Source organism: Arctopsyche grandis, chromosome 8, assembly GCF_051622035.1.
Source record: "Arctopsyche grandis isolate Sample6627 chromosome 8, ASM5162203v2, whole genome shotgun sequence".
Classification (NCBI taxonomy): Eukaryota; Metazoa; Arthropoda; class Insecta; order Trichoptera; family Hydropsychidae; genus Arctopsyche; species Arctopsyche grandis.
In genome coordinates, this window is record NC_135362.1 from 24,055,988 (window position 1) to 24,076,958 (window position 20,971).

The 20,971-nt window shown below is 36.2% G+C and overlaps 4 protein-coding genes across 4 annotated transcripts; 1 reads left to right on the plus strand and 3 right to left on the minus strand.

The window, feature by feature from the left end:
* The first annotated feature begins 226 nt into the window (after positions 1 to 226).
* On the plus strand, positions 227 to 7,377 carry Syx13 (syntaxin 13). Its single transcript, XM_077436139.1, has 5 exons — positions 227 to 584; positions 4,112 to 4,277; positions 4,371 to 4,487; positions 4,575 to 4,713; positions 7,104 to 7,377. The coding sequence occupies exons 1-5, from the start codon at positions 388 to 390 to the stop codon at positions 7,280 to 7,282; spliced, it is 798 nt and encodes a 265-aa protein (XP_077292265.1). The 5' UTR covers positions 227 to 387; the 3' UTR covers positions 7,283 to 7,377.
* A 2,864-nt stretch (positions 7,378 to 10,241) lies between these two features.
* Positions 10,242 to 13,051, minus strand: LOC143915477 (uncharacterized). The gene is made up of 3 exons (XM_077436151.1): positions 12,852 to 13,051; positions 10,564 to 10,767; positions 10,242 to 10,486 (listed from the first exon to the last, which is right to left on the minus strand). The coding sequence occupies exons 1-3, from the start codon at positions 12,961 to 12,963 to the stop codon at positions 10,248 to 10,250; spliced, it is 555 nt and encodes a 184-aa protein (XP_077292277.1). The 5' UTR covers positions 12,964 to 13,051; the 3' UTR covers positions 10,242 to 10,247.
* LOC143915478 (uncharacterized) lies at positions 12,996 to 19,998 on the minus strand. The gene is made up of 4 exons (XM_077436152.1): positions 19,782 to 19,998; positions 17,300 to 17,388; positions 16,979 to 17,082; positions 12,996 to 13,634 (listed from the first exon to the last, which is right to left on the minus strand). The coding sequence occupies exons 2-4, from the start codon at positions 17,379 to 17,381 to the stop codon at positions 13,440 to 13,442; spliced, it is 381 nt and encodes a 126-aa protein (XP_077292278.1). The 5' UTR covers positions 17,382 to 17,388; positions 19,782 to 19,998; the 3' UTR covers positions 12,996 to 13,439.
* Positions 13,106 to 13,446, minus strand: LOC143915480 (uncharacterized). The gene has a single exon (XM_077436155.1). The coding sequence runs from the start codon at positions 13,397 to 13,399 to the stop codon at positions 13,106 to 13,108; it is 294 nt and encodes a 97-aa protein (XP_077292281.1). The 5' UTR covers positions 13,400 to 13,446.
* Positions 19,999 to 20,971: the final 973 nt, after the last annotated feature.

Below are 20,971 nucleotides of genomic sequence, written 5' to 3' on the forward strand. Positions count from 1 at the left end.
TATTTTTAAATTAGCTTGATAGCTAAAATATACATACATATATAAATAAATAGTAATTGATTAAAATAATACATGAATGCCAATTTAAGGTAAATGAATGTATTGTTATTACCGATGAATATGAACTGTGTCGACAGTGTGTAAGACATTTTGTGACCAATTGAGTGGGCAACGCCAACGAGTAGTGTCTGTTGTTCCACAGTTGCATCGATATTTGACGTTCGCAGTTGGCCAGCGTGGTTCGATGGGCCGATGAGTGTGGCTGTCAGTGAGTGTCACTGTCGGAGTGTTGGAGTGTTGGAGTGAAGAAGTGAAGGAGTGTGAGAAGAGAGCCAAGCAGCCAAGTAGCCAAGTAGCCAAGTAGCCAAGTAGCCAAGAAGCCAAGTAATGTCCGTGTCCAGAGACTACGGCAGCAGCGGCGCGCCCCCGGTGGGGTTCGCCGACTTCAGCCCCACGGAGCTGTACACCCTCAGCGAGAACATCGCCGCATCCATCCAGGGCATCAACCAGGCGTGGAGGCAGCTCGACAAGACCAAAGCCCAAGTCGGATCCCGCCGAGACACCAAGCAGCTCCGCCAGAAAGCGTATTTATACTTCCTTATTTATTAATCTCCGATCCGACCTCCAACTCATCTACAAATATTTTATCACACTAAACATAATAATATTGATTGTGAAATTTAATTACACATACCAACACTAATAATCAAATACTACTAATCGGTCCACCGGAAAATCTTCTCCATTTTGGAAACAATATAATTATCAATAATGTTGTCCGAAATGGTTTGTAGCCGGAGTTGAGCCTTTTTCGCAATCTCAAATACCACTCCTAACAATATCGTCATCGATCAGAAAGCGTAGTTTATCTTTAAGGTTGAAATCGCCTGCTTCAAATTATATTTCACGCAAATGTTCTTATATGTATATATGTATATAATTTCAAAAATGGTTATATTTTTACGTAGTACATACATGTGTGCATGAATTCATCTGACTCGGATGGACGGAGGGTGTGAGACTGGAATAAAATGACGGCTCTGGTCCGAGCTTCAGTCTTCCTCGTATATACATAGTGGAAATATAGACGGTGCGAGCTCGAGAAAGGTAGATAAAAGACGCTTTTGTCCCCGGGTGCTGGAGACGGATGCTTAGAATCTCTTGGAGGGTGAGAAGAACCAATGCCACTATTTTGCAAGAGCTGTAGGTTGGCGATGGGCTGTCATTCATCAGTCTCGGGGGTATCTTTCAGGTCTTTGGGCACATAGCAAGGTGATACCAGGGTAGCCTGGAAAAATTGGTCATTCTGGGAAGCTTTGAGGGAAGCAGAGGAAGAGATCCCCAACAAGATGTTAGGTTAGGTTAGTGTTAGGAGGACTGGAGGTCATGACCGGTCGCATCTTTGTCGGGAAAGTCACGACCTTCAGACATGAAGAAAACGACAACAAAGAAGAAATTGTTACACAGAATTGTAAAAACGTTATGGTTATCATACAAGCAGACAAAGAAACAGTTTTATTAAAACACAAATTGAATCAAACCATAAATGTATTATAAAAATTTACTACATGACTCATATAGAATATATCAATTATATTTGTACGGATGTTTGTTTGTTTTTTGCCAATTTAACACTTTGATGTGATATATTTTTTTGTAAGTAATTGATCACTTTTGTGTAGTGTGAATCATGCATACATAATATAATGACTCTTTGTCGTGTGACTTGCAAATAAAAAAAAATCGCCGTTTTGAAATCTCCTTTATCATTAGACGTTGTTGAGTAATTGGAGTGTTAAGCTTTTGCGGTTTGTTGCATATTTTCAATAAATCTGCCAATAAAATTATATACATACATATGATTTTGTATATAAAGTAAGTGATTTTTATTTTGTATTGACGTATTTTAGGCAGTTTTTATTCATTAAATATTTCACAAATTTTTACTATAGACGATTTTCAATCAATGTAAATATAATTTTTGACACTATCAGAAATGATGATAGTACGATCGTTGACATTTATTCAGGACTGTGGAGTCAGTTCAAAATTTATCGACTTTGACTCCAGCTTTAACGATTTTAGTAAGATCGGCCTTTCTTGCCAATGTATAAAATTATTAAATATTAAAGGAATTAAAAAAATCTCTAAAAATTGATATGTAACCCAATTTATTGAATTATTGGCAATGAAATAGGTATAAATAAAATGTAAGTACATTCATAGTGTGCATACGTTTATGAATTTCATACACAAAAAAATCAATTTAATAAAATAAAAAAATGAGAATATAAAGCAATCGATTTTGTTCACAATACAACATCAAAATTGTACGTGCAATTCAACGATTTTATTTATAATTTAATTTTTATATAGAAATTATTAAATTTGAATTTATTATTGGATTTCCTTCAATAAAATTGGAGTCTCTGTTTGACACATACCATTAATTTTAAAAAAATAATCAAAAATAGTCAAATTCGGCTGATTTTTTACGACTCCAACCCCACAGCCCTGCATTTATTATTAGTACTGTTGCGTACAGGATGGGTTCAGATTCAAATGAAAGGCCAAAGTCGCTTCACAGCATTTATTCAACGATCCCAGAGGACCATTGCTCACTCCAGAATAATCTGATCTACCGTGTGTACCTCCTTATAAAGGACAAGTTGCACAGCACAGCTTCCCCGATCCATTAATATGTCTATTGTCTAGGCACTTAAAGATCTACCCTAGCGAGTCTATTGTTTACGCACGCATCGCCCACGTCTGTGAGAACTTAAACGTATCCTTTGTTTGGGCACTTACTGAGTCCCGTTAGCCTAATCTGGGGTCTCTATTGTTTACTCACGAATGCACTTAGACAGTGAATACTCTCTCGTGCTACCACGTTACAGTACTATTGATTCAGGTTCTTTCTAATTTGTCGTTCGCTCAATGCTAGGCGTCGTGGTCATTTTCATAATCTAGAATCCGGTTGACGATCCACCTCCACTCCTCTCGGTCCTGTTCCAAGTTGAAAGCAGCGCTTAGGGACGACCCTGTCAGTTCTTTAATTCGGTCTGACCATCTTGTCTCTAATCCTCCAGTGACTACCAACTTCTCTAGGTCGATGGAAAGTGCAGCACCACATCTTGAAGGAATTTAACATATCCTTTTCTCTCTTTTTAAGCATACATGTCTCAACTACATAAAATGAAGTGGGAATCACCAGTCAGATTTGCGTTCTTCTCATTACCGACCTGTTTTTCCGTATCTTTGTAAGACTGATCATCGCCATTTTGCCATTCCTACTCTTTTGCGGATTTCTGATTGGCATCCTCTTTTTAAAATCAAGGCACCTAGGTAAATAAAATCGTTGACTTATGAGAAACTCGAATCTGTCAATGTAGAGGATTATTGTTTTGTTTTTGTTTATCTCTAGACCCAAGTGCTTACTCTCTATTTCTATTCAACGAAGTAGCTCAGCCATCCACATTTTCGGGGTAATGGTTTGCCTCCTTTCCATTCGTCGAGTACTCTTCTCATTATGTACCTCCTGCCCGCACAGTCCTTTATATGATGGCTCCTATTCCGAGAACTACCCGACTTCTTAATGTAATCATTGCTGCCTTTGCTAAATATGATGTTTCCACCTCAGTAAGCATAGGTAATTATAAATTATTTTAACCATGTGTCTGGTAGTCTGCGCTCATCATTATTTTCATAATTGGATGTGATGTATGAGTGGAATTTTGATCTTCTCTCTTCTATTTGGGCCTTGCCGGGATGTTTAGTATTTATGGCTGGTTCTTTATACATACATATAGGTGCTGGCTGTAGATGCAAGACATTCCCTAATATGTATTCTATTTATTTTCTTATGTTCCTTCCATAAGCAATTGACACAGTCAAAATAATTCTCGATTATTTGTCGTATGGTTAAAATTTGTTTACGCGTGCCTCTGCCTTAAGTAAATCCAGCTCAATTCGGGTTAATCAACCTTATATCGGTTTGCAATTTTATTGTATTCATAATACGTCGTACATTGTTGTGACGTTTAATGTTAAAATTCACTTTTATTGTTGCAATGCTTTACACCGTTTACATTCAAAATCGTATTTTTTTCAGCCATGACATCCAGCTGGGCATAAACGAGTCGGTGGCTGCGACGACCAGAGATCTACGACGCTTGACGGTCGTGGTGAGGCGCGGAGACAAGAAACAGAAGCTGCAAGTCGAAAGGTTGACGCAAACGTTCACAGATGCTCTGACCAAGTACTCGGCGGTTCAAAAAGTAGGAAGTTTAATATACGTATATACGTGTTTATTTCACAATGCACTGTTGATTGTAATGTATTGTATTTGACGTTTCGTGTGTGTTTTCCAGCAACTGTCTGAAAAAATGCAAATGCACATGCCGGACTTGTCCATGACTGACTTTTCGAATGAAGGCGCCGATGAGGACGATGATACCGCGAGGCTCGTCGCCCAGAAGCAGGCTCAAGTATGTCTAACTTATGCTGTTTCAAATGGTCCAATGGAACGTTTGTGCGTTGCTAATGTAGTGATGGATTTTAATGACGGTTTGCAGGCTCGAATGTTGCAATTTGAAAGTGGACTGCTCGAGGAGAGGGAAGCCTACATACGGCAGATCGAAGCTGATGTGCTCGATGTGAATCAAATTATGAGGGATCTCGGCGTGCTGATTCACACACAGGGAGCAACAATCGGTATTTGCGACTATTTTTATTTAACAATTCAGGCATTCATGAAGGAAAGTATAAATACAAATGAATTTTTGAAAATCAAATTATACCACATCTTTGCAACTTCAATGGTCGATGTTCTGTGTTCTTATGCTTCTTGAACTCGTTCTCGTATTTGACAGAGAGCTTTCCTCTCAAATGTATTGAGGGTTTTTTCACCTTACCATGCCAAAGTTCATTGTTCTGGAATCAAGGATTTAATATAGGGTACATTTGGGGCGAAAACACACTGAGTGGTATGAGACGTTACGTTTCCTTGGCTTCCCGCTGTGACTGTTAACAGTGGGTGTTCCCCAGATCGAATTCGGGTGTACTTGCACGTGTGGAATTCGGGTGACCGTCATCGCACCGTATGATAAAAAATCGAAAATGTTCGTTTACCATGCATATATATGAAAAACAGTTAGTATATATATATATATCAGTGGCGTGCGGTATAACTCTCTGCGGTATAACGCAGGATACAAGAGGAACAGGCTTTTCCTCCCGTATCCTGCCCGCGCACATTAAGCAAGGCTGTACGATAAAAAGAGAGATAATTTCACTGCATGCCACTGATATATATTATATATACATAGTACCGTTTACCATGCATACATTCTTTTTGATCTTTCGAATTAAGATCTTTCGATTTTCGATCTTTGCCTTCCGATATTTGATTTTTCGATCTTTTGACTTTCGGTGCCGTGAGGTAGACCCGTAGAATTCATATGTTTGGGAGGTCGCACGTGTATGCATATCCATATGCAACCGACAAGTTTCTCCTACATCTATTCAAATATGGGATGCACCGTTATCGATCACTGTCAAGCAAGGATAAAATATCACTGAAAACACTCCAGGGGGTGATTTTTGGGACTGTGTACCATGTATATGGGCTAGGGGTGCTGCGTTTTTTTTCGCATGTTTATAGGTATCTAAAAAAAACACGTATCACGCACCTATTAGTCTTCCTGTGCTAGATTTCCGAATGGATATATATATCGTCGTTTACAGTTTAGCTCAAGATTGTCAAATACGTCATTGATGGATGACGTCACAAGTACAGAAAGGATGAAAACATTTCAATTCGGCGGTCAATAAATGTTTTTTGGGAAATACAATATTTATTTATTTACTGTATTTAATGTTTTTACAGAACGAACGCTTATAAGAATGAACCGGATGTCACTGAAGCCCGACAATAATCATAAAACCATATCCAATTATCGACTCATCAATGTAGAATAGCATAAACCGTGTTCATATTTGAAAATCCCATCGGAGGACAATTTGTAAATGGGTATTTGCTTTATATAAAAATAAAAAAGCTTTTAAAAATCATTACAGAACGGTTTTTCCATATCTTTGTCAGACGGATAATCGCCGTTTTGGCCATTGCTACTTTTCCGGCATCCTCCTTCTCTTGAGATGAAGGCACATAGATAAATAAAATCGCTGACTACGTCACAGTCACTTTTAAAGCATTGGACTTTATGAGAGGTTTGAATCTGTCAAGGAAGAGGATTTTAGTTTATCTCTAGACCCAGATGTAACTCTTTATTTCTATTCTATGAATTAGTTCAGCCGCTTCATCCTCATCGCTAGCCATTAATGTTGTGTCGTCTGCGAATCTCATATTAGAAATCTACATAATTTAATGGAACTAAACTATACATTAGTGAGTAAAAAAATGTCACACACGATTAAAGGTTTCCTCTCTCCGATTAGGTCCTTTCAATTTTATTCTTATGGTGATACATTAAAAAACAAATACGACAATGAATCAACAATCTGTCTTAAACCTATAAAATGCCTCAACAACTAAAAAATAGCACTTATTTGCAATTTTAATAGGTTGTGGCTATATGCAGGTACTATATCTGCGACAGGCGCAAAGCATTCTGCGCATGCGCGTGAACTGTCACTGTCAGCGTGTTTACTGTTAAAATTTTGTTTTAAACCTCTTAAAATTTTGTTCGAACTCGTAAAGTGACGTAGAGTAAAAAATATAATCCAAATTAGTTAATATTATTAATTATTACAAAATTATTATCATATACAACGTATAATACCTACATACAAGTACAAGCCGCTAACTAGTTAAATGATATATGTAAATCTATTATAATAACGTGCGAAATTTATTTGCCTCGTGTATAATGAACGATTGATTAAACAAGTCTAGCATACATTAAATGTAAGAAATTATAATCGGATTATAAGTTCACGCGCATGCGCAGAAGGCTTTGCGCCTGTCGCAGATATTGTACCTGCAAATAGCCAATAATTCGCAGATATACATAGTACCTGCAAATAGCCACAACCATTTTAGTATCCTCATATTTATGTATATGTTATTGCTTTCATTGCAGATACAATAGAGGGTAACATTGAAGCGGCGGGTGATCGCGTCGAAGCCGGCACTGACGAGCTCATAAAGGCGTCTCGGTACCAGGCCAAGTTCCGCAGGAAAATGCTCATCCTAGTAGCGATCGCTGTCATCGTCGGCATCATTCTGACAATAATAATCGTCACGTCGCTGAAAAGATAACAACCCTGCACCGAGACGCAACACCGCATTGGCTTACTACACTTACATACACATATAAGATCATCACATATTTAAAAGTATATATTCGGATACATATATATATATATATATATATATATATATATATATATATATATATATATATTGAACGACTGTACTTGTATAACGCGCGAGTCGTATCAGGATACTAGATGTAAATGTGTAATCAAAAATTATTAATTTATCAAATATAAATAGTGTGTAATCACTGTCATAATTTGCCAAATGGACGGAACCTGGCACGCGGGTGCAAAAGTGGTCACGTTCCGTCCGCGCTTGTTCGTTTGATGTAACTGAACGGCCGCCGAAGAGTACAGTCCGTTTCGTTTTTGGGGAATCACTGTTTTGTTTCGAGGAGAGACAGAGAGAGTTGGTCGGCGATGGATATTTTTACGGTTGAATAATTTATATATATGTATAATATATCAAATATGTATTTACTGGTCACATAGCTTTGACGTTTTATTATATTATTATATTTGCTTTGTTGTAATCATAATATATTACATGTATATTTAGTCACATGGATTTTAATTTGAAATGTACAAATTTTTCTTGTTATTTATACTTACATGTATTTATATGTTTAAATTTTATCACGAATCTTGCTTCAGTCGATACCTACTCAAGCACTTGCGTGTTTTAAACTGATTAGTGGTATCTACATAGTAAAGCCCACTGGCATTTCTATTCTAAGAATATATACTTTGCCTGTCCATACAAACTAGTGGGGTTTTAACAAATCATTCAATGAACCCCCGCTGGCATTTTAAATGAATTTGTATGAAAATATACGTTTACAAACTTACTAATTAGTGTCGATTAAATGTCCGCTAAAACTGACTAGCTACGTCTTCACCCTTAGTCTAACCATTACTGACTTATGGCATTTGGCAGTTTCATAACCAATATCTGATGCTATTCGAAAATATGTAATTGAAAACATTGGTGGTGTTTTGAGCAATAGAAAATCCCTCATAAATTAAGCTCTACTGGTATTTTATAGTTCATTCTGACTTGTATCACTCGTAGACTCATTTTTAGAGTGTTTTATACTGATTATTTATTTGCCAAATGCCTTAAACGGGCGATGAACCTAACTGTATATACTAGGTAGTCCAAGTTTTCCAAAGTCTGTAGTCGGAGACTACTTCAGGTAAAGATCTACCATTATATCTATAGAATAGCAAGTGCTAGTATCATTAATTTCATTCGGTTTGTCCGAGTGAATAATAAAACTTGATTTTATATAAAAAGAAACGCTTGTTAGTTTGTATCTGTAATATGTGAAAGATCTCAAACAAGTTTTGCATAAATATTTTCTAATTTAGTTCTTACATCGCTGCATTTGCTTTCTAGATATAATGGTGCGTCTATGATAGATATAGCGATATTTCATCGCCAATACTAGGCTTGCTTCTAGACGAAACGCATGTTAAACTGGACGCAGACTACCGGCTAACTTTGACAGTACAGCTCGACAGTTCTGGGAGCAGGCCTGTCGTGGTGCATTTACTAAGATCGTTCTCGCTTGCGTACGTGATATCTGCTAATACTCACAAACATGTAGAGAGGCTCGAACATCCCTAGTCCAATTTGAAAAAAACATTACGGTCACATCTTGTACGTAATACTGTGATTTAATACGATTAATATTCATATTTTTTTGTTTCTTTTAGGAGTTATTTGAGTGGCGGTGCAGATCTTTAAATATTTTGCTATATGCATATATAGTCTATGCGAATACACATGTATTTATTTATCTCGTCTGCCTAGCTTAATTTGTCTACTTTTTTTGTTGTTTTAGGATTGTTGTTTGTAGTTTAAAATTGTTTAATTGTACAAATCTCTAATTTATATTCCATTATTACTGTTGTAATGACTTTTTTTATATTCACTAGTTATGAAAAATTATTTACATATAAATTATCATCATAAACGTTTAAACATATGACTTTTCTTCTGAATCTATTTTAATACCCTTTCATGTACTAATTACATACATATAATAAGTCAATATAGGTATATTAAATAAATCAAAACGCTCATATTTAAGTAATCAATGTAATTTCAATGCATACAATGGTGACACATGGCAAATTTATTGCAAAAAAATAAGACATTAGTGCATTATTATTAATAAGAAATTTCTTCAAAAACGCAACGTATTTTAATCAAACACTCAACTCTACCTAAAAAAAAGAAAAAAATCTTTCATAGAACAAATTAAAATAAAAAAAATATTGAAACATATACATACATATGTACTTAATATTTATTACAAATAAACTTTGAAAGAGAAAGCAACATTTAAACGCGACAAAATTATTTAAACATTACATAATCTATATATTCATTAGTTCTAATTCAATAACAATAATAATACACACATTTGAGATTAATATAATGAGAAAAAATAGTGTTATAACTGAGTACATACGGTAACATAGCCGCCATTTTCAACTTTCTTTTTAATTATTGCCTCCGCAATGTGTACATTTATATATATATTTTTTTATTTATTTTTATCATCCATTACATTTTCTAATAGTTTTAACCCCCTAATGCTTAATAGTACACTTACTCAATAGACAATACCCGTAATGGTAAAATAAATTTGAAAAACATAAGCAATAGATATAAAATCATTTGAACAATACTTCCAATAATAAAATAATCAAACAATAATTGAAAAAAATTCAACCCAAACACATCGAGATGGACCACAGAAGCGACATAAATTTAAAACCTTCGATTACCCGATTTGATAATAAACTCGTCATAATACAAGAATATCTACTTCACAAATTCAAATATACATGCATACAAGAATATATATGTATTATATATTTACAATCTTTTTTTTTAAATTTATTTATATATATAAAATATAACTTGAATTTAAAATGAACAGCAAGGATAGTAGTCAACGAAACAATTCATAAAATGCATCATCTTTATTCGGAGACAATTTCGCCAAATCGGCAGGTGAACGGCCTCGATTATCAAGTTGCGACAACGGCGACCCATTTGCCGATACCAAAATTCTAACTATCTCGACGTGACCTTCAGCGGCAGCGCGATGTAGAGGTGTCTGCCCGTCATCGTCTTTCCGGAGCAAATCACCACCCGAAGTCATCAGCAACTTTACAACTTCCAACTTCCCTGCAGACAAACAAACAGAATATATTTTTTTTATATTACTTTTGGCGAATATAACACGACTCCGACGAAATAATCACCAGCTGATGCGGCCCGGTGCAGCGGAGTTGCTAGAGCGGCGCGAGTCTGCACGTTGACAGAGGCTCCAAGATCGATTAGCAACCGACAGACTTCAAGGTGTCCAGCACGTGCAGCATGATGCAATGCAGTGTAACCAGCCGCGTCCAATAGATCGACTCCTTTGACCGCCAGCTTCTTCACCCTTTTCACGTCTCCGCATTGTGCTGTGAGGAAGGACGATAAATTACACTCAAAATTCGTTTACGAAGGCACTATGGAGCTACACACCTTTTTATGAACTCAAAACAACGTGTCTGGTAATGAAATTGGAGCTATTGAATAACGTTTTTAAATCAAAAGTAGTAACAAAAATACCACTTTGTCTGAAGCAAAAAGTTTTTGATTAATATATATACAGTATATTGCCAGTAATGAAGTATGGATACAAAATTTGAGCATGGAACGCCAAAATGTTGCATAAAATCTAATGCTTGTTTAATAATTGTATATTTGGTAGAACGCGGGCAAAAAGTGAAATATATAAGTAGGCGGAAGATATGACTATGTAGTCAACGGAAATCGGCAGGTAATGTGGTAGATAAGAAGGCCGTAGTCATATGAGTTGACCACATTTCAGTAATCTTGGCAGTAGGAAGAAAAATATGCGATTCATATCAGTTAGCTAAAATGTTCTGAGCAATAGAAAATGTATGCTCAGTCTGCAATAAATTAGAAATATAAATCCTAAGTATGCCTACTGTCGAATTAGCTGAAAAAAGTGTTGCACAACACATATACGAATGGAAACGTGTCGAAGGCGAGTTGATTGGTGGCATGGGAAATGCTGAAAGTTACATTTTTAATGAACATGAAAATTTCTAGACGCAGTCCTACTGGCGCTCGAAAAACCAAGTTCTCTGGTTACCGGCGAGTACTCCAGCTTCTATGTTACAAACTTACAGACCCGGAATTTGCTTTCTAGTATTTCGACTTTCCACTTTTCAGGATAGATCCGACTCGTATCTACTAGTGTACGTATGGATTGCAATTTACCGTCAATTTTCATTTACCAGTAAAGGGTAAATAATTTCTACCATTACCGGTTATTACCAGGAATAATGTCATATAGTCCATTCGTAATAAGTACTAATCATAATTGAAACAACTGTCTGATCGCATTTATTACGACTTGGTTGGTCTGTGTTGCCACTCTTAGGGCCGGGCCGCACCGCTCAACTCGCGAACAACTTTGCTGAGGGCGACCAGACCAATGCATGCAGGTAGATGGGACATGCCACACCCGTCAACTTGTTTGTCGTACACATTTCCATACATTTTTTCGTGTCGCGCGACTAGTCGGCCGACAAAGTTGCACTGTGCGGCCCGGCCCTTAAGCATGCATCAGAGTAGCCACTCTTACGAATGCTTCAGTGATGTTACAAGGGAACCGTCAAACTGGCAGAAGGCTCATTATTCGCTAAAACTTATTACAATGAGTTACTATTACGTTACAATATATCGTATTCGTATTAGAGCGAACGATGGGAATCAAGAAAGCGGTGTTGCCAGCCGTAAAAAATGCTGTTTAAACAAAAAACTTCACCCCGCTTAAAAAATCTTAATCATTTTGGACATTTAATACTGAAAATAAACATATTCCACACTAACTAATCTTCAACATGCATCAATTGCATCAATTTTCAATGCAATAATATGCCTGTATATGTACTTAATAGCGAAAGCGTAAATATCTCCATAGTGCTTTAATACGTTTAACCGTTTGCCCGCGGCCGTCTTCTATGGAAGCTTTGGGCGACAAGTCTGTGGCGCGGCTGTCTTCCATAGAATTTCTGAAATTTACACGGGATTTTGAGCCTTATATGCGGCTATTTCAACTGTTTTAAGGTTCAAAATTGGTTGAATATATTACTGAGAGTTGAATGCCATCTATTCAATTTGCTTAAAATGAATATATACCAGTCAGAATTAGTTTTTTATGGAACCAAACTGAAACCTCGTTTATGTGACGTCACGTCTGTTGAACAATGGCGACGATACGTCTCGATTGTATGAACAATGATTATTTGACAAAACGACGAGATATATTATGTATTTTATTGTTTAAAATAATACTTTACGTGTTAATTAACATATCTGGTGGTTACTTGAGTAAATATTAAAATCTGTATTTAAGGTGGAAAACTCGATTGCCAAATTCGCGAAAAAGGTGCCGCGTACAGGGTTTGTTCGCTATATTTATTGCCGCGGGCAAAGGGTTATTGAAGTAAAACTACAGTGTATAACTAACCTGCATACCATATACCCCGTTCGAACTCCATATCGTCGAGACTTTGTACGCACGTTGCCGCAGTGCATTTACAAGCGCAGCATTCACCCGATTTGACATTATTACTATCCATATTTATAAACGAAAAAATAAATAAAATGAATTCAATGCAAGCACAAAAACGAACAGAAATTATTTAAACAAATCAAAATATATATCGAACATTCGAAGGATCAAAACTACATATAATGTTACAACATCGACTGAATTCGAATTTAGATTTCGCGCTGGAGGGTCCAGGTGATTTCGGTCTCGCCCGTGCTGGCGATGACGCGATAGCCGAGTTGGGCCAGAGAGTTGACGACGGCTATCGGCCCGGCCAGCAGGTTCGTCCCGTTCGTGTACTCGATCGATCCGCGCGGATAGCGCACCAACAGCGCGGAGATCTCGTCCTCGGAAAGGCCGAACACAATACAGTCGCGGTTGTTCAGCATTCCCTTGACGGCCACATACATGTAGACGCCTTCCGGCGGCGACAGGATTATTTTAGTCTCGCTCTTCGTTTCCATCGTACCTACTTCACCAATCAACGAGTGTGTATATCGAGAATTATAAGTCTTCCTCTTTGGTGTTTTGGATGCTGGCTAGGTTCATAGCCTCTTTGGTAATGTTTGTGATGTTCTCTCTTTCCATAAGAACGGTCGGCTCCGGTTCGTCGAACTCCCTTCTCATAGTCCACATATACTCATTGTAGTCTTGCTTGACGGCCGTCGAACTCGAAGCGACCACTTTATAACCCAGCACCTGAAATTTAACAATATAACCCTTACAATAAAACGAATAATTGAATTCAGTTCTGCGAAAAGAATCCGACCCACTCGAGTAATACGAATCTTGACAAATTCACAAAAAATTGTTATATTTTTGTTAATATATATCAAAAGCAAACTTATAAAATTCGGTAATAGTAGGCTTTTACAAATGATGCAAGTGTAGAGTCAAGTTGAAGTAGAGATACTATTTATTTTCCACAATATTATCTTACCATAAATGCATACCAACTAGGGATCCTAATACCGGTACAGTTGAAACCGATTCTACCAGTTTTTGGTCAAAATTTGACCTTCATAGTTTCGAAATTTGACTTTGAAGTATAACAATTTAAATTTTACGTTAGTAGGATTGTTTCAAATTAGGAATCAAACGTTGTATCGGCTTGTTTTTATGGACTAATCGAAGAATGAGTCAACATTCATCATCCTTTTTGACCTTCTATTCAAAAGAGCCGTAAATGTATTATAAATTTAAAAACAAAGTTACCGTATGCCGAAAATATCGCAATCATACCTGAGATTATTTCCGAATACATATGTATATTGATTTAGAACTGACTTTTATAACAATGAGAAGCCTCGGCGCCTTCAGATTTTTTTTCTTCCAAAACCTATTTTTTTTTTTCACTTGACAATTATTTGAATACATATATCTATCTAATATATAATATCGAAAGAGACTTTGTATGCATGTTTGGATCGTAGAATTCGTGACGTTCAATTTATTAAAAAATAAATTAATATTCAAATAAATTTAAATAAAAAAAAACTATTCATAAGAATTTAATAAAATGTTTACTATTAGATTGGCCATGTTTAAGCGGTTTATATTACGAATACCGAGCGAAGCCGGGTAAAAACACTAGTGTACATATAATAATGAAAAGATAAAACCGTGCCTTTCACGCAAAATGTTATTTACTCTTTTTTTTCGATACTTGCAGATCAGTAATTCACGCGGTGTAGAACTCAACACATTATTTGATAAGTAACTAAAAAATGACAGTAATTAATTAAAATAATTAATGTTTTATTAGCAATTAATTAAATTTAACTGCACAAATAAATCAATACTGGTAATAGCGATAGTAATTTAACGATTTCATTACTAATGTAATTTAAAACCATGATTTTTATAAAGAAACTAGCTGAACCCTACATGCGTTGCAATGCCATAATAACGCATGCAGTTCCCGTTCCCGTTCCCATTCTCGTTCCCGTTCCCATTTGTAGGAAAAACGCACACAGCGAATACATTTGAAATTATTGCGTTGCAATGACACTCATTCCAGTTTTTCCCGTTTCCGTTCCCATTTTTCCCGTTTTTTTTTCACAGTAATCTTCCCGGACATGCATACAACAAATCCTGAAAATTCCATAGTAATCGGTTCAGTGGTTTAGGAGCCTATTTGAGACACACACACACAGACATACATTTTTATATATATAATATAGATTATTAAATTTAAATTTATTAGTGGATTTACTTCAATAAAATTGAAGACTCTAATTGACACATATCGTAACACTATTAATTAAAGAAAATAATAAAAAGGAGTCGGGAGTCGGTTGATTTTGTACGATCTTCAATAGTAGAGAGGTCACAGCTTGCGCTAAGTACACTACACGTGGACACATCAGCTCGACTTGAATCACATCAATATTGCAAGTTAACTTCAACACTGACATATCTAATTGCATTGCTTTTTTAAGCCGTCTTCACTATTATTATATAAGTTTACTTTCACATTCCAAACAAAAGATTCGTGAAATTGCAGCAGTCAAAATATATTACTTTCGTTTGTTGAATCCTTTCTGCAGAGCTACATATGTACGTTCAACCGTTCTAAGAACGTTAACAACACTGAATGACACACCAATAAATATGCGAATATATGAAATGTGAACGCTAGTATGCGAAATTTGGTCAAGGTTAAATTGGAACAATGTAACAAAACTGCTTTTTTTTTCGTTCATTTTTTGTCACACCTACAACCAAGTAGTACAATGTCAATTTATTACGATGAGCACGGTGAGTATTGAAAGTGTTGGAATGGAGAGTTGACAGGACAGTTGATTTATTAAAGCAATGATTCAAAACCTTTTCGATGATCGATATAAGGCCGTCTCTTACTTGTAAGTAGTTGTTTATTATTTGCCCATAGCGACCGGCCAATATAAAATTTAATATGTACAACATACATGGCGTTTCCCAAGTTAAAATTGTGCATAGTTAAATCGCGTTATTATTATATTTGAATATATGTCTACTTTGTTTAATGTATTAAAGACATTAGTGCATTATGTAATGTATTAAAAAATTAAGATTTTAAACATACACCAGGCCTCGCCCAAGCCAAAATTATTTGATATTGGCAGCTGCGCATTTGCTTACGTGTAATATTTGGTGCGCTATTGATATTGTAACATGGGAACATGAGAGAGAGTATCCACTGTAAAATTGCATTCGTGGGTGAGCAATAAAGACCCCGGATTAGGCTGACGGGACTCAGTAAGTGCCCGAACAAAGGATACGCTGGGGTTCTCACAGAACTGGGCGAGTGCGTGCGTAAACAATAGACTCGCCAGGGTAGGCCTTTAAATGCCTAGACAATAGACACACTGACAGATCAGGGAGGCTGTGCTGTGCAACTTGTCCTTTATAAGGAGGTACACTAGGTAGATCGGATTATTCTGGAGTGAGCGGTGGTTCCATGTGGACCTCTGAAATCGTTTAACGTTTAATCGTTTAATGCTGTGAAGGGACTTTGGCCTTTGATTTGAAAAAAAGCAGCACCCTTAGCCCATATACATGGTACACGGTCCCAAAAATCAGCCCCCCTGGAGTGTTTTCGGTGATATTTTATCCTTGCTTGACCGAAATTGATAATGGTGAATCCTACATTTGAAGAAATGCAGGAGATACGTATGCACTCTGCACATGCAACTATGTACATACATCCGAATTCGGTTTGGGGAGCACCCACTGTCACAGTGGGGAGCCAAGGATATGATGCGTTCCGTACTACTCAGTGTGTTTTCGTCCTAACTTGGGCTACGCCTGGTACATACTACATATACATATATATCCATAATTTGAATGATAAGGTTTGATAAGTGAAAAAGTGTCTTACTTATGTATGTAATATAAAAAAAACCAGCAGAGCAAATAAGACATACAAAGCAAAGCCTAAAAAAACAAATCATATATGCCTTTATTATATGCATGTAGTATATGTACATATATTTAAAAAAAATATATATTAAAACAACCAAAAACAGTGAAACAACAAAGGAACGTTGAGAAATTGTTACCTCTAACGCCGTTAATATAACGCAAGGATGTTGAAGATAAACAATTGTTGAAGTATCGGAAAATCCCCCGCAGGCGAAATTTTTCAATTGCTCTATATCGGCCGCTGCAAAACAAATTCAAAACAAGCCGAAATAATAATGAGAAGTATGAACTTCGTATGTATGCGTTACGAAGCCGGCGTAACGATCTCTGCTCTACGAAAGCTAACATAAACTGAAGTCTACAGTCGACATGAGATGGATACTTTTTTTTTTCTTCAAATCTAATTATATATGTAAAGCGAGAACTTAGTATTATGTACATATGTAAGTTTGTCATACCTTGCAATCCGGACACCAACACTCTCCAAGGATTCTTGTGACCGTACGATGCCAAATTACCCCGGATCAAAATGTATGGCATTGATTATCTGAAAGAGAAAGGGAACAATTTAAACGTCCATTTTATAAAATAAATGTGCATTTAATAAAAATTTTTATACATTAAAAAAAAATTCTGTGCATTGCAAAAAAATTGTGGACACAGATTGCATTAGAAACTTTGCTTTGATCAATGAAAAAAATATTTGCTACTTAAAAAGCGGATGAAATGTGTATTAAAATGGCGGTTCGGTAATTACATACTAGTCAAAAGTGAACCGGTCACTCTAGATCGGTCACACGTGATCATCCGTCACACTAAAACTGCTCACGAGAAAACTGGTCACAACCTAAAACTGGTCACACCCTAAAACTGGTCAGACCCTAAAACTGGTCACACCCGAAAATTGGTCATGAAAAAACTGGTCACACCCAAAAATTAATAATTGGTCGAATTTTTGGGTGTGACCAGTTTTTTCGTGACTAATTTTCGGGTGTGACCAGTTTTAGTGTGACGAGTGATCACGTGTGACCAATATAGAGCGACCGGTCGTCCTGTGACTAGTTCACATATGACTAGTAGTCCGTTTACCAAAATGACGGATGAACTGAATCGGCAACGTTGCGAATACCAAAATACGAACCAACAACTATCAACGTTTCTCTCTACTGGATTCCTTCTTTTTTACTCTTCGGCTTGCGACCTTCGACACCTACAAACCTTGGCTTCGACTCTACGACCTGTCAATCATCATTCATATTACGTAATACATAAATAAAAGTAAACACTTTTGACGGTTGACAGTTGTCAATAGCAGAAGACTGCAACGTTGCCACTTTTTGTATATATTCTAATGCTAAAATCTATTTTTATGAATGATCGTTTCTTATTTTTCAATGGTCACTTTATAATGCCAAAACATTTTATTCGATGCACAATGAATAATGCAAATTTCTAATGCACAAACATTTTTTTTAAGATACAAAGTATTTTTCTCAATGCACAGTTAAATCGCACCCAAAAAGAAATATGATACTCGATGAATTTATTTATTTATTGAAAAATCAACAGACAACATATGTAGAAATGCATAAAAATAAAGAATAAATGTAACAAAATAGCATCTGAGCCCAATTATAGATTTTTACAAATTGCATAAAATGGTACATAGAGACAGACAAATGAAAAAGAAAAGAATAAAAACTAAAACATGACTAAATAGAACAGTGCATAACTATACACAAAGTGATATATATATAATATTGGATAAGGATTATATAATAGAAATAGAAATGGATCAATCAATCAAAACTCTCCCGATGGCAGTCCTGAATTGATGCAAGGAAATATCGAATAGATCAACAGTCATTCAGCTCCCCGTTAAACATACGATAAACACACTGTAGATAGGAATATTTCAGGGAATTGGTTTTGAAAGGATTAGTGAAAAGAGTGCAACATGTCCAACACCAAAATCCTTAATAGAAGAGAATGTCTTTAGAATTGAATAGTTTAAATGGTAATGATAAGTGATAATAGATTTATTTCGGGTAAAATATAAGATAGAACATTTTTCTGGATTTAGAAAAAGGTCGTTATTTAAGCAATATATAGCAAATCTATCCAAATCTTCTTGCAATTTATAACAATCGTCTATAGTGTAAATATGTATATAAATTTTTGTGTCATCAGCATAAAGAAGTATATAAGAGTGTTTAAAGATATATAACCAGCAAAATAGACTAGTAGTTAGCATATAATGCTTTGAAAAAAGTGGTCACGGGATAAAATCCCACTGGTTTCCAATTAGAATTTGCCAATTTATCTGATTTTCATTGAAACTTCGAGTTTTCAGCAATCTCGAATTGTATAAAATGCTACAAATTATAAATTTGACCATAAATGTTTCTGTGGATGTTAATTGATATGTATTTGAATTGTTTAAAAAATGCTGCAAATTTACAAATTTGACTGTAGATGTATCTGTGGATATTAATTGATATGTATTTATGTACTTTTGATATGTATTTGTATCAAATGTACAATGTTTCTGGCCAGGAAGGCGCATTGGGGTTACCTGTTAGGCCTTCCTGGTACAAATTGAAGATAAAATAATATAAAATATCATTAATATAGAGTAAGAATAAAAACTAATAAGAAGCTTGTAGAAATACATACAGAAGTGTCATCCGATTTCAACCAAAAAAATCTTATGATATATATACATATGTATAAACATGCAATACTTATAATTACATCAAAAAAACGCCCAATTATTAAATTTGTATTTTTCTTTTCTCAAAAAAAAAAAAAAATACTGGGTAACCATAGCATAGTACTAGTATTAGAGCAGCCTAGTGACAGATGTCAAATGCAAGGGCATTCAGATTTCAACAAATGGTGATCAAAAAATGAAGTATGATGATATAAGACATTCCTCACCGAAGTAGTGCGTTGTTTAATTGAAAATAAGCAGAGCTAGCGCTGTTTCGAACGACGCCATACAATTCAATGTATCGTACAACGTATTATGGGAGTGTTCGATGACGTTATGAAAATGTCGGAATGCCGATGCGCGAAAATGGTCTTTATCGACAGTGTATGCGTGTCAAGAACGGCTAAAGTCGCGTGCAGTCCTATCAAACACGACGGCTATACCATAGCAGTACCGGCAACTGTCACCTTGATACTCAATTATGGCCATTGGCCAATTATCTCGGTTGAGTGCGATTTCGAACTGCGAAATACCACCCACTGGGGATTATTTGCCGATTGCGTATTGTTTTACTCTTTGTGAATATGGTTGAAGTGCAATTTATGGGACGTTTGACGATACCTATATTACCAATTATTGGTAATTACGTTTCGGCGAAACTGGCACTGTTTATATTTAGTGAATGTTTGTACATTTCGTTCCATAGCAACGAACAGACTAGGCAATTGCTTAGTCGTGGATGTTTCACGAATGGCGAATAGGGGAGAGACATTATTAAATTTGAAAGCTCTGACAAATGTTGTAGATACTGGCAAATCCAATAGATGGCAAAATAAATGGATAATTGTCAAAAGAAATATCATAAAGGGTATGTACGAATCCGAATCGAAACATCTATTCCGACGGAGGATACATTTCCCACGCTCAACTATTGACGTCATCTCGAGTCGAGAAACTTCCACCCCAAAAAACCAAGCGGAACGACGTGAAGTCGAAGAGCACCTGCATCCATTAAAGTGCAGCTGTACAAACAACAACTACATTGTAACTCATTGAACAAACATCCAGACTTCCTGGAACAAAGGGCGATAAAACTAAATCGCGTGGAACGACGCCACATATTCGAGAATGTTCCACCCTAACAAATCAAACGGAACGAACCGCATCCCTTGCACACGAGCCGCATACAGCGGACTACTATAAAAACCCGCACAGCGGGCTCAACAGTCAGTCAACAGCCAGCAGCAGACCATGCTACACCAACAACCAGTCAGCTAGAAGCAGACGACCAGCAACAGAGCCAGACTCACTCAACCTGCAACTACCAACATGGAAGAACCACTCCAGAACACAGCTGAATTCAACCGCTTCGAGAACTTCCATAATCATTCATTCATCAACATAATCTTTTATACAC

Bases quoted from the DNA above. Each gene is read 5' to 3' on its own strand.
- Syx13 (XM_077436139.1), top strand. From the start codon at position 388: ATGTCCGTGTCCAGAGACTACGGCAGCAGCGGCGCGCCCCCGGTGGGG. The intron at 585-4,111 runs GTATTTATACTT...TATTTTTTTCAG, and splicing joins AAGCAGCTCCGCCAGAAAGC to CCATGACATCCAGCTGGGCA. The intron at 4,488-4,574 runs GTATGTCTAACT...GACGGTTTGCAG, and splicing joins TCGCCCAGAAGCAGGCTCAA to GCTCGAATGTTGCAATTTGA.
- LOC143915477 (XM_077436151.1), bottom strand. From the start codon at position 12,963: ATGGATAGTAATAATGTCAAATCGGGTGAATGCTGCGCTTGTAAATGC. The intron at 10,768-12,851 runs GTTAGTTATACA...CCTTCCTCACAG, and splicing joins ACGGGGTATATGGTATGCAG to CACAATGCGGAGACGTGAAA. The intron at 10,487-10,563 runs GTGATTATTTCG...GTTTGTCTGCAG, and splicing joins GCACCGGGCCGCATCAGCTG to GGAAGTTGGAAGTTGTAAAG.
- LOC143915480 (XM_077436155.1), bottom strand. From the start codon at position 13,399: ATGGAAACGAAGAGCGAGACTAAAATAATCCTGTCGCCGCCGGAAGGC.
- LOC143915478 (XM_077436152.1), bottom strand. From the start codon at position 17,381: ATGCCATACATTTTGATCCGGGGTAATTTGGCATCGTACGGTCACAAG. The intron at 17,083-17,299 runs GTATGACAAACT...TTTGTTTTGCAG, and splicing joins GTTGGTGTCCGGATTGCAAG to CGGCCGATATAGAGCAATTG. The intron at 13,635-16,978 runs GTAACAATTTCT...GTTAAATTTCAG, and splicing joins TTATATTAACGGCGTTAGAG to GTGCTGGGTTATAAAGTGGT.